This window comes from Dendropsophus ebraccatus, chromosome 1 (genome assembly GCF_027789765.1).
Source record: "Dendropsophus ebraccatus isolate aDenEbr1 chromosome 1, aDenEbr1.pat, whole genome shotgun sequence".
NCBI lineage: Eukaryota > Metazoa > Chordata > Amphibia > Anura > Hylidae > Dendropsophus > Dendropsophus ebraccatus.
Window position 1 is genome coordinate 118,370,866 of NC_091454.1, and position 16,568 is coordinate 118,387,433.

The window sequence follows — 16,568 nt, forward strand, 5'->3', positions numbered from 1 at the left end:
GCGGCCCAGCGATTTGGAGCACAGAGCGCTCTGGCAATGAGGTGGTGAGGATGCCGGCATCTGAGTTCCTGCTGATGAAGCCGATTGGCTCTGTCTGAGGTCTGTGGCTCTGTCTTTGTACTGGGGCTCTATCTGAGGTCTGGGATTCTGACTGACCAATCTCATTTGGAAGAAGGGTTGCAGTCTAAGGAATCTAGAGAGAATTTACTAGCCTCTATTCCTTGTCTTAAGAAATCAGCAGCCTTTGCGGCGGATTCCCTGGCAGACGCCTTAAGATTCTCTGCCAGATCAGCTGCCTTATCAAATTCTGCTAGGCCGACGATCTGGCTTAAAAAATTGGTCTGGGGATGCAGCCCCCAAAGCTTAATTGTGTAACATCCCATGTGAAAGAAATTATTTGTTTGATCCAGTCCTGGATAATCTTTCAGAAAAAGCTGGAGACAAAAAGAAGGGCTTTCCCTCTGCTTTTCAGTCTGGACGCTACAGGTCCTTTCTCATTTAAATATTAACAAAAAGGTTAATAAAAGGACTATGAAGATAAAAAAAACCCTATCTAGCCATAGGTTATCTTATACCCCTTTTTTCCTCCTGCCAGGCCTGCCTTAGAGGTAATCTGTCAGCACCTGGTCACTGCCTGAGATGCTGACATTATGCTGTGTCAGTCTCCTAGTGAGCATAGTGCCTTTGGTAATTTGTCTTTGGAGTGGATTATGTATAATCTTGCATCTTCTACTTTAATGAAGAGTCAATGAGAAGTTGTGGCTCAGCATTTGTGCCGCACTCTTGCACACCTCATTCCTCCTTCCTCCTCTCTCTTCTTCATGAAAAATCAATGCTGCCGGGCCTCCTGCTCACCCACGCAGTCAGTCAATATCTGCCAACAGAGGAATGAAATGCAATCAGATATACAGTTGTTGAATCTTCTGGTCTGAGTTGGAGCTGAGGCCTAGGGTAAATCACCTTTCTAGAGACCAGCACCAATTTGTTTTTGTTGGTTCAATTCCCTTAATGGAAATGAAATGTAGTTATTTATTTTTTATTTTTTCTCATTATTGTATCATTTCTAAAAGTGCAAAGATTTTCCAATCAGGTCCAAATTAGTTTAGTTTTTTTAATACAATAAAAAAACTATATATTTATATATTTTTTTTCTCATTATTGTATTAAAAAAGTGCCCAAAAATATGAAAAATGTGTGTGAAAGGGGCCTGAAATGAGTTTGTATTGGGCACGGTATTGTGATTTTTTTGCATAACAAATTTCCCTAAAGATAACATACACAACAATATTTATTTTTACCTTTTGTTACGTGTTATTTACAGTGAAATGAATGTGGCTGCTGTGGACCCAAATCTCTGCTGTGCTGTTTCCAAAAATGTTGCAAAGACCATTCAGCTTTTTGGTGTGAAGTCTGAACAGCTTGTAAGTGACGTTGCTATTTTAGTCATTTTAATAACATAGAAAATGTATTTTAATTTAATGTTGAGGAGGCCTTAATGTGTGCATGTCTGTTTAAAAGATTTTCTCTATTTCAGGTGGCAGAACCAGAGTTTGCCTATTTTCCAGTAGTACACACATGACTTTGTTTCTTCTTACTTCTCTGGCCGATTACATCACAGAACTTATTTGTCCTGGCTATGACATAGTTCTGGTGACTGGACTGAACAGGCTATGCTGTTCTGGGGGATGATATAAAATAGCCTCATAAAGAAACCATAGCTAGAGAAATGAATGCCATTATTGTCTGCAATCACTGACCAATGTTATCTTATTACTGTTCTGATAACCTTACTCATAGGGATGAACTAAACACTATTGGTACCTAATATCTATTTCTATCTCTATCTCTGGCTTTCACTTGGTGGGCATTGTCTATCGGATGTTCTAAATATCCAAATTGCCTTCCTAATATTGTTGTGTGATTATGAAAAAATACCTTTACTCTTTGCTGTAGGCGTATAAACTGTATGTTAAGTAACACTTATGGTAATAAGAGTAATAGCGATCATATTGTAAGCTTACATTTGTGGCTGATGGTTTCAAGTGTACCTTAGTCTGGATGGCACCATCTATAATTGATAGATGAACATCCAAAAAGCTTAGCAGTTGTTCACTTTATTAATTTGTGAAATATATTATAGATAATGCACACTGAATAAAAAAACAGAGGTAGAGATAGGAATCAGCTATTAAAGGGAAACTGTCAGCACTTGGAGCCGACCTGAGGTGCAGACAGTGTGCATTAAGTGACAGTTTACTAGTTAAAGGGGTACCTTTGCCTTAGCTCTTGGTGGAGGGGATTCTGCACAATTTCATATCTTCCATTGTACTCAAGTGTCAAAGAGGAGTTCTGGGGAGGCGCTTGTGGCACCCCTTACCAATCATTCCTCCTCCCCTTTCACCATGAATATTCGGCACCGGGCAGGCTCCTGCATGCTTGTGCCAGCCTCCATGTTTGCGCATGCAGTAATACTGTCAAGGACCATGCATGCGATCCTGACAGTTATCCACTGATATTACAGGCCATGCGCCTCTTTTCTTCGTTGTTCGCCAGGGGAGCCACCCATGCGTGCTGAGTGTCCCAACTGTGGACATTGGCTTCAGTCCCTCAGCGCGCATGTGCTGCACCCCGTCTATGGCACCTGTGCCAACAATGAAGAGAAGCGCGCCGCTTGTGATATCAGTGGCAAACTGTCAGGACAGCGTGCATGGGCCTTGACAGCATCGGCGCACGCGCAAACATGGAGGCTGGCGTAAGTGTGTAGGAGGCCATCCAATGCAGAGTATTTATTGTATTCATGGAGAAAGGGGAGGAGGAAAGAGTGGTGCCGCACACCAGAGTGCAGTACAAATGCCTCACTGCAACTTCTCTTTGACTTTTGATTACAGTGGAAGATATAAAATTGTGCAGCACCCCTTTAACTAGTAAACTGTCACCTAATAACAACAGTGTTGGGAAGAAGGATGTTTTTTCTTTTTTGTTTTTTTGTTTTAGGTTCAGCCCTTTGAATAAGGTTATTACAACAGCAATGAGATAAAATTGGTCCGTGAATCTTTTGTTTTGTTGGTCAGTAAACCCTTTGTTTTATGAAAGAAAAGCACAAGAAAGACAACCCAATGGTTTTGTTTCATAGGTTTCACAGTCCAAGGGCAGTATTACACAGCACAATATTGATTGGGAAGCGAGAGCCGACCTGTTGCTTTTTTCTCGTTCCCTGCTTGCTGTCTGTGTGCAGACAGCAGCAGGGAGCTGTGGGAGGGGTTGCCTGGACAATCCTTAGATTGCCCAGGTGGCCCATTAACGTCAGTGGCTCTTTGCTGCCACCGGTCCTATTGCACAGAGCGACGAGCAGCAGACCATCGCTGACCTGATCGGGCCATTTCAACAATTTTAAAAAGAACTTAATCAGCTGACATTTTGCATGTCAGATGATTGTGGTCTTTAAACATGTGTTATTACACCAAACTGTTATTGGCTGGTAATATGCCAACTATGGTTGATAATCGTTTTGTGTAATAGGGCCTTATGGGAAATTTGAGGATGTAGTGAGAATTTGTTGCAAAAACGTATGCCAAAGACCATCATAAATGGGGTAGTTGCTGTTTGGCCAACTGTACAATTCTGAATACATTTTGTTTAGGGCACCAGGTGTATTATTTTAGAGAACCAATTGCATGTAGAACATCTTTCATGGTCTATGCTGTAATATGTGAATAATTAAACATCTATAAAACAACCCCTACCAAAAGTTATATTCTACACAAAATAATAGATATAAAACCAATTACCAATGTAAGGTGTGTAAGAGAGCGTCGCCTACAAAATCAAATAAGTACAAATGTAAACTGTAATAATTGTCCAGGTAAGTGCTATAACAATTCGGGCCAGATAAAGCCTCCCAAAATGTATAGCATAATTTCCGCAGATATATTTACCAGTGTATTCTGTGACAACAAAAAGGGGATCAATAAACCCAACTCATCCCACCTCAACGCACATTTCTCCCCAAAATGCTTCAATACATATTATTATGTATTTGTCTCAGAAATCATTCTTATGTTTACATACCTTTTCTTTTTTATATGTTGTATTTCTGTAGATATTTCCTTGTTTTTATCATGATCAGTTGAATATTTTAGATGTTGCTATACAAGACATGGATTATAGGGTTGCTTAGAAAACTGTTTCTGTTATGCAAGATACTCTATGCTGTCTCTAATTGTATTTCATTGACTTGCATTTGCTAATGTAGCTTCCTGGACTAGGATTATACATCTTTGACGTTGCTAAAGAAGATAAAATTGGTAGTGAAGTCTTATGGAAATCTGCCTAATTGGCTACACAGAGGAGTAATACTGTCCAAAAATACAGTATATACATAATAATATATATGATCTATATATATATGATAAAACATGAATAATTGTAACAAAATGTAAATTATCTTGATTATTTCCAACTATAAATTACTAAATCTTTCAGATGTTTTTTTTCCTGCATCTGTATGTCTTAACTAAGATAATACATTTTTCTTATAGTAAAACCCTTTAGGGTACGTTCACACTTACCGGGCCCGCAGCTTATTTTCTGCTGCGCAGCAGATTCGCAGCAGATCCGCAGAAGGTTTCATTTAAATAACTGAACACAGCATCAAATCTGCACCATCAAATCTGCTGCGGATCCTGTAGGTGTGAACGCACCCTTAATAGAGTTGTGGCATATATTAGGGACCTATTACACCAACAGGTTGTCCGGCAGATTTTTTAAGCCAAAACCAGGAATAAATTTGAAAAGAGGAGAAATCTCAGTAGTAAAACTTTGTGGCAAACCCTCTTGGATCCATAGTAGAAAACACCTTTGTTAATAAGCATCTTTTCCAAAAGATCCAGATAAACCAATAGAAAGAGAAGTTGGCAAAGAGAGTCCCCTAAGGGACTTATATATGCAATACAAAATGTGTAAAAAAAAAGTTTTAAAACATAAAAAACACTAAAAAAATCCAATAAAAATGTATTACCCCCTTTCCCATTATACAAATAAAAATATTTAAAAAAAATATAAAAAATGAACATATTACATATCATAGTGTGCGGAATTGTCCAGTCTATTATAATTTAATAATATTTTTCTCGCACGGTGAACAGCGCAAATGAAAAGTAAAAAAAAAAACACCAGGATTGATCATTTTTTTTAAATGATATTTAAAAAAAAAATTAATAAACAACATTTTTCTCTTACAACAATATGAAGTACCAATAAGAAGTAGAGATCATGGCACAAAAAATGACAACCAGGCACCAATGACCTTGGTCATGAAGGGGTTAAAGTACAACAAACTGATTTTTTTTTTATGGGCCATATAATTGTCAAGTAGACATAGCCCAGAGACTTCTGTGTTCTAGGCCTCTAACTCTGCTGTGTGACAAAGCACTACTCTATTGATAGACAGGACTGGGCTTACACTGCCAAGCCCTGCTAACATCGCACGTATGCATTACTGTATCCTCTTGCGGCACATGCAGTAGTTTAAACCAGAGCCTTACTTGCCCCTCACATATCGTGTGGGCTGAAAAGAATTCATTTCTGGTCGCACGTACATAATGAGAGTGACAAGTGAGGCAAGTCATTGCCTGCACTGCAAATGGACACGATGTGGTAATGTGGTGTGTCATGGTAGTAGTGCTCTGCAGTCTACGTCAGCCCTGCCTACCTGTCAGTGTGCAAGAAGTTGGAAATCTAGCGAACAGAGAAGTTGAAGGCCTAAAGCGCAGCAGACCTGAGGCCCTGCTTCCTTTACTCTTTAATGGCACATAACAAAGTGATTTTTATAAAAATTAATGACGACAACAGCATGTATAAAGGTTTCATGGGCATCAGTTTGTTGTACTTTATGCAACAGTGTCAGTAGTTCACCACCGTCATTGGGAGTGATAGATTCACTTTAATCTCTTTTGATGGATCAGCAACAGATCTGTTGTATTAGACCTTGCAACAGATAGTGAAAGGTCACATTGACTAATAAAGGATCTGTCGGGATTCGGATTGTCTTTTTCTGGGGAGAATAACACAACTGACTGCCTTATTTTTTCACATCAAGGGCGAGAGGAACGTAATGGAGCAGAGCCTAATGCCAGTCTAGAGTAGATTCTAACAGGTTTTAGTTTTTAGAAACCATCTAAATAATTACCAAGAGACTAACTGATGTATATAAATATGTATGGCTTTGTTTCGAAATCAGCTGCTTTGCATAAACTGAAAATGGCTTTCTTCTGCTATAAAATTTGCTGTTTGGAATACATATCCCTCATGGAATAAACCTACTTCTGTGCTGCTGAGTAATGCCACTATAATTTGAGTTTCTTTCATTAGTCATGTTTCGAACATGAAGATCTTATGTGCCTTCAAAAATACACAGTTTTTTCCTTTTTGTTGCCTTTGTTTCTAAAGAGCTTTATTATTATTTCCTTTTGTATCCTTCTTTATACAACCCTTTCAAATGTGTTGTGACCAAACAAGCACTGCTCAAATCAAGCTATTCAACATAACATTGGTCCTGACATTGGATTCCTACTTTTTAACAGTGATCTAATTTTATATTTGTAGCTGTCTACTCAAGGAGATGCAAGTCAGGTCATAGGACCTCTCACAGACGGTCAACGAAGAAATGTGGCTGTGGTCAATTCACTTTACAGGCTGCATCAATCCATTCAAAAAGTGGTAAGCCATCAGTAGAGTTTCCTAGAATACTTGAGTTATTCCTAATTGATGAATGTTGCCTAGCTATGTAATGGCTGTGGATGAATCACATCATTTTCTTGTATTATTTTACAGTAAATCATATTCTGGCACCAGTTTGTCACATTTCTAACTACCCGGACCAGCATAGTCTATTGAGTGTGTGGAAAAGGATCGTATGCTATTTTTTGTATCTTCTAATGTAAAACTTGAACAGGTTGTACTTCTCATGCATCCTTTATTATTCTTATTTTAGTGTTTGTGATTCATTTTTTTTTTTACGTTTTTCACCTATTTATCCTTTGGGTTTTTAAAATAATTATTTAATAATAATGACTTCTTCCAAGTATGAGGCATTCATTATTCAGTGTCGGAACATGCATATCTAGTGTGCAGTTTCAACTTGCAGTGAATGGGAAAGTGAAAAGGAAAGACAATAAACAAGACATGACTAAAGTGGATAGTATGAAGCATTAAAAATAAAAGTTTTATTACAACTATAAACAAAATAAATAAGTACAGTGGTACATTGGTTTAAGAGTAACAAGGTTTAAAAGCGTTTTGCAAGAAGAGCTCACAGTTTTTCAAAATTGTAACTTGGTTTAAGAGCATTGCTTTGGTTTAAGAGCTCCTTGTACTGCGTGGGAGGGTGAGTGGGGGAGGGGCATAGTCTGCATAGCGGGGTCTACAGCCCTGTACTCTGGCCCAGGAAGTCTCCCTCATCTTCCAAATAATAGCAGATCCACTTCAGGCTGGGGCTTACATCAGGGGACAGGACTGTGGAGGTAATTCTAGCCTGTTGTACTACGCTACTGCATTATTGGGATCTGCAGCTTCATCCTGTATCTACAAACTGCTGCTGTATTTTCAGGTTTATGCCCTTACTATACATTATACACCACATGCTGATTGTTATACTGTACAGTAACTTATAATATCACATATTCTGCTGTTTCTAAATGTTTCATTAGTTTTACATATTATTCAGAACAAAAAAAATCATTATTTTTGGGGTGTGGAACAAACTGTCTGAATTTCTATGATTTCTTTGGTTTAAGAGTGGATTTGGTTTACAAGCAAGGTCCCGGAACTAATTATGCTCGTAATCCAAGGCACCACTGTATACAGATACTATGGGGGACATTTATAAAGCTTAAACTGGTGGTGTACACCATGGAGAAGATGCAGATCTTACCTTCTCCGTGGTGTACCCCAGCTGTAACCCCCGCTCACCTGATGGGGGCGCACCAAGGCGGAGAGTTACCATGATATACACCTGTTAGCAGGCGTAACTCTTGGCAGAAATCTGCACCGGCAGGTGTAGATCTCTGTGCTCATCGTGCCGCAGCCTCAGGTCCCTCTTGCCTTCAGATTTTAGTAAATCTGGTGGGGAGAATAGGGGTGGGGCCAAATTTAAGACCGGCATCCCCCCATATCTGTGAGCAACATAACAAAACTAGTTCAAATCAAAGACTAAATTTTGGATTATGGTGGACAGAAACATTATCAATTGCACTTTTCTCATTTTGTTGATTCTAGTGTCAATAATGTTTCAATTTGGTGATAAAAGTAAAAAATATCTCCATAATTAAAAAGAATTATGTAATTGCAATGACAATATACATTTCTTGCCTATCTAGTCAAGGTAATGACTGTGGTTGTCACAAATTCATGGCATATTCCCTAAAACCCTAGTTTTAATCTTAGCTTTATTTTTTTATGACAAATTCCTGTGATATGATTTCCCAATTATGGGTCCATTCAAACGTACAGGATCTGCAGGATTTGATGTCGCAGGTTTGAAGCTGCAGATTTTATGCTCCAAATATCAATGTACAGTAACTAAATGATGTAAATCAGCATAAAATCTGCAGCAGATCCTATATGTGTGAATGAACCCTAAGGCTATGTTCCCACAACATACTAAAGACTGTCTGTAATTAATTACAACTGTCCAATTGATTTTGTTACACGTTTACATATTGTTTTATTTTCCATAAAAATTACAGCCATATTTTGGTATTATTTTAGTGTGTGTGAATCTGGCCTAATAGTGTATACAACTAACTTGCTGTCTTTTGTACGTTATGTCAGGAGAAATAATTTTATATGTCAATACATCACTAAACTGATATAACCCATTGATGTGTGTTTGATTCATGACTACACAGAAACCTTTTTGACCTGTAAGCTCAATACACCTTTATCCATCTCTCTGCATTGTTCATTTTAGAAAAGCCCTTTTGAAGTTCAGAAAACAAATCGTGAAAAAAACCCTGAAAAATATGCCCAAAGAGTTCTTAGATTAGAATTCTTTTAATCGTATGTTACAATCCATAGGTGAATCCTCATTTATTAGCATACACACATTTACAATTGGCTTTACATTATATACTGAATAACATGTAAGGGCCACATCTTCCATGAGGCAAGGAAATAAAGAGTCCTTGACAAATTAATTGAGTGGCAAATTAATAAAAAGATGCCATCCCTTTTAATTGAGCCAATTTACAGCAAAAACCGTTTTAACACAATTTGTATAGAACGGTGCTGTGCAAATTTTGCTGCAATTATGTGCAAAATGCAGTCAAATTTAAAGCGGTGCAGGATTTTTTGTGACATCATGCTCACATGACATAGGTCTTGCATCTAGGTACTGCATATGAGGAACACTGAAGGTAGTATGTGTATCTGGTGTATATAAGTATAAAGTAGACAGTATGTGTTGAGTAGTTTAGGGTTTGTGTGTAGCATAGTGTTTGTTGTGAGATGGGCTAGTAACACATCTGCTTTGGGGGACCAAATAAATTTCTGTTTCTGGTGTTAGGTCTGAACCAATATTGTGAACTGCAGTTTTTTTTTCTGTTTATCCCCTTCAGGACCATTCCAGAAAGTGGGTATCCAGCACTACAAAACCATGGCCACTTTCTTCCAGACACAGCTACACTCTTGTCTCTTGTTTGGGTGGGATTTTGTAACTCAGTTCTATTTAAAGGGAACCAATCAGCCCAATCGACCGCGGCTGCAGCAGGAGCTGTATACCCAAAAAAAGCACATTAATCACCCGGGTGCGTGACAGGCAAAGTTAGGGAGGTAGTCATCTGGGTGGCTCCCCGCCCGTGTCTAGTCACCGCTCTCTGCCTGTCAATCATCTCTCTGAGCGCGCTGACGGGCGGGGAGCCACCAGATGACTACCTCCCCGCCTGTGCCTGTCACACGCCGAGGTGATGAAACTGCTTTTTTCGGGTATACAGCTCCTGCTGCAGCCGTGGCTGGTACATTACCATATCAGCCCGATTGGGCTGATTGGTTCCCTTAAAGTGAATTGAGCCTAATTGCCAACCACACCTGAACTGGAGACAAGAGCTGTCTGTGGAAGAAAGTGATACATGTTTTTATAGCACTGGACCCCTTAAAGGACCAGAGCCCATTTTTTATATCTGACCTGTCTCTATTTATGGGGTTGTAGCTCCATGATGCTATAACTTGTCACCGTGCAGGTTTATTCATGTGATAATTTTATTGTCAGCATTATTAAGCACGTTCTTTTTTTCGTTTTTTTAAGCTGCGGTTTTTATTTAGAGATCTGTTTTGATATGTTAACTTCACCCTGTTGGTCCATGTTGTTGGTTTTTTTGGTTTTTTTTTTAACCCCTTAAGGACAGAGCCTGAAATGGCCTTAAGGACAGAGACAAATTTTATGAATATGACCAGTGTCACTTTATTCATTAATAACTTCGGGATGCTTTTACCTATCCATCCGATTCTGAGATTGTTTTCTCGTGACATATTGTACTTTACATTTCTGGTAAAATGGAGTCGATACTTATAACAAATCTTTATGAAAAACACCAAAATAACGTGAAAAATTGTGAAAAAATGCATTTTTCCAACTTTGAAACCTTTCTGCTTATACAGAAAATGGTTATGCCACATATATTATATATTAAATAGAATTAGCAACATGTCTACTTTATGTTGGTAGCTTTTATTAAACTATTTCTTTTTTTTAGACAATAGAAAGCTTAAAACATTAGCAGCAATTTTCCAAATTTTCAGTAAAATCTCTAAATCAGATATTTTTAGGGACCTGTTCAGGTGTAGGCTGGGTTCACACACTGTATACTTCAGGCAGTATTTGGTCCTCTTTTCAGGTCCTCATAGCAACCAAAACCAGGAGTGGATTGAAAACACAGAAAGGCTCTGTTCACACAATGTTGAAATTGAGTGGATGGCCGTCATATAACGGTAAATAACTGCCATCATTTCAATACCACAGCCGTTGTTTTAAAATAACAGCAAAAATTTGCCATTAAATGACGGCCATCCACTCAATTACAACATTATGTGAACAGATCCTTTCTGTGCTTTCAATCCACTCCTGGTTTTGGTTGCTATACAGCCTCACAAATACAGCCTCAAATATACATAGTGTGAACCCAGCCTTAAAGTGTATTTGAGGGGACTGTATGTTAGCCCCACAAAGCACCCCATTTCAGAAACTGCACCCCCCAAACTCTGCAAAAGCACATCCAGAAAGTTTTTTAACCCTTAAGGGGAGTCACAGAAATAAAAGCTAAGTGTGTAAGAAATTTGAAAATTTTTATTTTCTGTGCAGAGATTTTATTGTAATCCAATATCTTTCATAATGATAAACCTATTAGCAGAGAAATGCACCCCAATATTGATTTCCCCGTTTCTGCAGTTTATAGAAATACCCCATATGTGTCCCTATTGCGCTATTTGACGCAACCACAAGCCTCAGATATAAGGGAGCGCCTAGTGAATTTCAACACCTCCGTTATATTTGGTCATTTTTGACTGTACCACTTCAGGTTGGCAGAGGCTCTGGGGTTCCAAAACCTAAAAAACACCCCTAAAGGGACACCATTTAGAAAACTACACCCCTCAAGGAATGTAACAAGGGGTGCGGTGAGGATCTGGACCCCACAGGTGCTTCACAGATTTTCAGAACAATGTGGTGTAAAAAAGGAAAACTTATATTTTTTACACTAAAATGTTGTTCTAGCCTTCATTTTTCATTTTTACAAAGGGATAAAAGAAAAAAAAAACACCAAACGTGTAGCGCAGTTTCTCCCGAGTACAGAAATACCCCACATGTGGACATAAAATGCCAAGCGGGCGCAGGACGGGACTCCAAAGGGAAGGAGCGCCAATTGGCTTTTGGAAGCTGTATTTTACTGGAATGGATTTCAAGGGTCATGTCGCATTTACAGAGCCCTCGTGCTGCCAAAACACTGGAAACCCCCCACAAGTGACCCCATTCTGGAAACTACATCCCTCGAGGAATCTAACAAGGGGTGCAATGAGGATATGGACCCCACTGGTGACGGGCACAAATGTGGAACAATGTGACGTGAAAGTGAAAATTTTCATTTTTTCACATTCACGGCACAAATGTGCCCGTCATCAAGGGGTCCATATCCTCACTGCACCCCTTGTTAGATTCCTTGAGGGGTGTAGTTTCCAGAATAGGGTCACTTGGGGGGGGTTTCCAGTGTTTTGGCAGCATGAGGGCTCTGTAAATGCGACATGGCGTTCATCATCCATTCTGGCCAAATCCAACCACCAAAATCCAAATGGCGCTCCTTACCTTCGGAGGCTTGCCCTGCACCCACATGGCGCTTAATGTCCACATGTGGGGTATTTATGGACTCGGGGGAAATTGCTCTACACATTATGTGTGTTTTTTTCTCTTTTAACCTCTTGTGAAAATGAAAAATTTAAGGCTAAACCAACATTATAGTGTAAAAAATTTAATATTTTATTTTCACGCCATATTGTTCCACATTTGTGCCCGTCACCAGTGGGGTCCATATGCTTACTACACCCCTTGTTACATTCCCTGAGGGGTGTAGTTTCCATAATGGGGGGTCACTTGTGGGGGGGTTCAACTGTCTTGGCAACACAGGGGCCTTTTGAATGAAACATGGCCCCTCGAAATCCATTCCAGCCAAATCCAGCCTCCAAAAGCCAAATGGCGCTCCTTCCTTTTGGAGGCTTACCCTGCACCCGCATGGCGCTTTATGTCCACATGTGGGGTATTTCCGTACTCAGGGGAAATTGCTCTACACATTTAGTGTTTTTTTTTTATCTTTTAAACCCTTGTGAAAATGAAAAAATCAAGACAAGATCAATAATTTAGTGTAAAAATTTAACATTTTTTACACTATATGTTAGTCTAGCCTTGATTTTTTTCCTTTTCCACAAGGGGTTAAAAAAGAAAGTGAACACAAAACGTGTAGGGTAATTTCCCCTGAGTACGAAAATACCCCACATGTGGACATAATGTGCCATATGGGCACAGGGCAAGCCACCAAAGGGACAGAGCGCCATTTAGAGGCTGGAATGGAGGATGGAGGCCATGTCGCAATTAAAAAGCTCCTGTGTTGCCAGGACAGTAGAAACCCCCCACAAGTGACCCCATTATGGAAACTACACCCCATAAGGAATCCAACAAGGGGGTACAGTGAGCATATGGACCCCACTGGTGACGGGCACATATGTGGAACATGTACCGTGAAAATAAAAAATACTATTTTTTCATTTTCACTCCACAAATGTGGCCATAACCAGGGGGCCATATCCCCACTGCCCCCCTCGTTAGATTCCTTATGGGGTGTAGTTTCCAGAATGTCACTTGTGGGGGGTTTCTACTGTCCTGGCCGCACAGAGGCTTTGTAATTGCATCATGGCATCCTCTAATGGGAATGGCGGCCATACCTATTTAGCTGGGGAAAAGGGACAATTCTAATTTATTTGGGGGTATTAGGCCAATTATTAGTTTATAAGGTTGAAAATGACAGGTGTCCATCAAATTCAACCTGTGTTGATCCAGAGGAAGGCAAAAAAAAACCCTCGTAAGGCAGACGACAGTAGCCTCATCACAGGGGAAAAATTTCCTCCCGACTCCATAATGGCAATCAGAATAATCCCTGGATCAACGTGACCCCTGAAATAGGAATAAGGGACAGAATTTAGAAAATGTAGAACAGCAATGACGTACCCCTTGAAGCGATCCTGTATGCAGAGGCCGGGGTGATCAGGACAGGTGTCACACTGGAAAATGGTGCCCTTCCTGATCCCCCTGTTACCCCACACTCTGCACTTCTTCTGGGGTCTCCTGTTTTCCAGTGTGGGGGACGTCACCTGGAAAATGTTGTCCTGGTGCGATACGGGGTCCCTCATATCCAGAAGCGCTGGGTCCGCTCCATGGCTGCTAAATATTAGGGCTCTATTACTGCTTCTGATATTTTCGGATCGTGCCGCAAGCTACAGCAGCGAGGGCAGCGAGGGACCAGAAGAGTGGGTGCTGGTATAAAAGTTATCCCCGTACAGGTGGTAACCTTTATCCAGCAGTGGGAAGATCAGTTCCCAAACGATCTCCCCACTAACTCGGAGGATGGGGGGGCATCTGGGGGCAGGATTCGGGTGTCCCTTCCTTCACACACTGTAATGGTACCTGCACACTGCGGAATGGAGAAGGATAACCCTTTGTGCATTCCGCAGCTGGCACCCGCCGGCAGACTGATGGAGGCGCGCGTCTCCGCTCGTGTCACACTCCATTCTATGCACGGGCGGATTCCGCCCTCTGTCCAAAGAATGAACGTGTTCATTCTTTGGACGGACAACGGAATCCGCCCGTGCATAGAATGGAATCTATGACACGGGCGGAGACGCGCGCCTCCATCAGTCCGCCGGCGGGTGCCAGCTGCGGAATGCACAAAGGGTTATCCTTCGCCATTCCGCAGTGTGCACCTACCCTAAATCTGTAAGTGTACCCTGAGGTACTCTCACAGAGTTTGTAGAATTTCACGCCATACCGTCATCTCTTATCGAGATGGTTCTGGCGGAAAAGACGTGTCTGGGGGGCAGCGTACGCTACGCTACCCCCAGACATGTCACTGGATGATGAGGACGATGAGGATGAATGGAGGAACGAAGGATCCCCCCATTTATCCTCACTGGCTGTTTCGTTGTCGGAGGCAATAATAGCGTATGCCTCTGACGCCGAAAACACCCTGGGGTCCATCTTTTTACGGGGATTGGTATATGGGGTATGTAAATGTGTAGTGTAAAACTTTATTCCATGTAGTGTGGTGTAGTGTAGTGTTTTTTACGTGTTTTTTTGACAGTAAGAAAAAAATATCCCTACGCCAAGAAAGGAGCTGCTGATAAATGCCGCACTTATGTGCGGCACTTATCAGCAGACAGTGGCGGTAGGATATAGGGGGGAAAAAACACCCCTACGCCAAAATGGAGGAGTTGCTGATCAGCGGTGCACTTATGTGCGATGCTGATCAGCACTCAGCGGCGTTAGGGCGCAAAAAAAAAATTCACTGATCAGCCGCTAGGGGGCAGTAGAGCGACTCTGCCGGAGATTGCCGAGACCCGCCGAACCCGAGGACCCGAGCGTTTCCGAAGATTTCCAACGCTGGACGACCGAACCCGGAAGTGAAGCGAAGAAGACGTGAGGATGGCGCGGACTGCAGATCGTCGCTCCGGACGCCCAGATCAGGTGAGTATGGTACACTTGCACCACACACACACCTGTTCTGCACCCCTCAGCTACCTAGCTGAGGGGTGCAGAATCCGGCAAAACTGTGTTTTTACAGTATGATCGCCGTGATGGGTCGGTACTGGCCGGCCTATCACGGCGATCGTGGGGGTGGCATCGGCGCCATCTTTGGTGTGGACACTTATGGCAATTGGTGCTATCTTGGACAGCACCAATCGCCATTGCTTTCCGGGTCACCGGGTCACCGATGACCTGGAAAGCTGAATTTAGCTGCTATATGCTGATCTGTATTGATCAGCATATAACATGAAAATCCAACTAACGGAAATAGAGGTGCCGTTACACCATAATAGAATAAGGTCCAGTGGTCAAAAAAAAAGAACTAAAGTAGTCACCGGCGTACAAGGACCACTTAGGACTAACTAATACTTAACTTTTAATAATTCATTAAAAATATCCGACAAAGGTCCACACAGACAAACAAAAACATTCACTAGTGTACTCTATATACAGTGAGGTTACCTAAAGGACATATATGCAAATCGGGAAAAATTTGTCCCACGCCCCCAAAGGGGTACTAATAGATTGGGGCTGCAGGCCAGGCACTGAGAGAAAGAAAGTACAATCAAAAATGGAGGAAAGAAAAGAGAGGAGAGTGATGGTGTACCCTGCTCTCTGCCCTAGTAACCTCTTGCCCTGCCTTTTGGGGAACCCACCTCCTTAATAGGGTGGCCCCAACCACGATGACAGTCCCTTCCTTATTGCACGTGCCCAGGAGGAAACAAAAGAGAAAAAACAGAAGACAGAAAAGAGTGCAAAACAGTGTCAACTCAAAACCACCTTAAAAAACAAACAGCAAGAGATATCATTATATACAGGCACAGCACCTATTTCATAAGCTGTGCTCGTTCCGACGCGTTTCAGCCGTCCCAATTATGGACGGATTCATCAGGGAACACATATAGCACTCCAAAGGATGTGCTTAAACAAATTCCTGCTGTAAAAGGATGTCCTCTCATCACAAAAATACTTATGGACCTCTTAAAAATGGTAAAGCATAATGTTGCAATAAATAGCTCATACTCGATATGGTGACAAAGAACAAAAAAAACCCATATAGGTAGATAGAGCAAAACTGGTTATACTTAGCTACACAAGTGCTGGATGGAGTAGTGGTGCCTGCGAGGATCCATGACCACCCCACGATAAGAGGGCGAGCTCTTATCGATCGCCCTCTTATCGTGGGGTGGTCATGGATCCTCGCAGGCACCACTACTCCATCCAGCACTTGTGT

The 16,568-nt window shown here is 41.2% G+C and overlaps 1 protein-coding gene across 1 annotated transcript in view; it reads left to right on the top strand.

The window, feature by feature from the left end:
* The window catches only part of COG5 (component of oligomeric golgi complex 5), a 225,643-nt gene that overhangs the window by 161,532 nt on the left and 47,543 nt on the right, over window positions 1-16,568 (top strand). Inside the window, exons 14-15 of the mRNA XM_069977427.1 lie at window positions 1,322-1,421; window positions 6,604-6,717. Of these exons, the coding sequence (XP_069833528.1) occupies window positions 1,322-1,421; window positions 6,604-6,717 (214 nt within the window). The remainder of the gene's footprint in view (window positions 1-1,321; window positions 1,422-6,603; window positions 6,718-16,568) is intronic.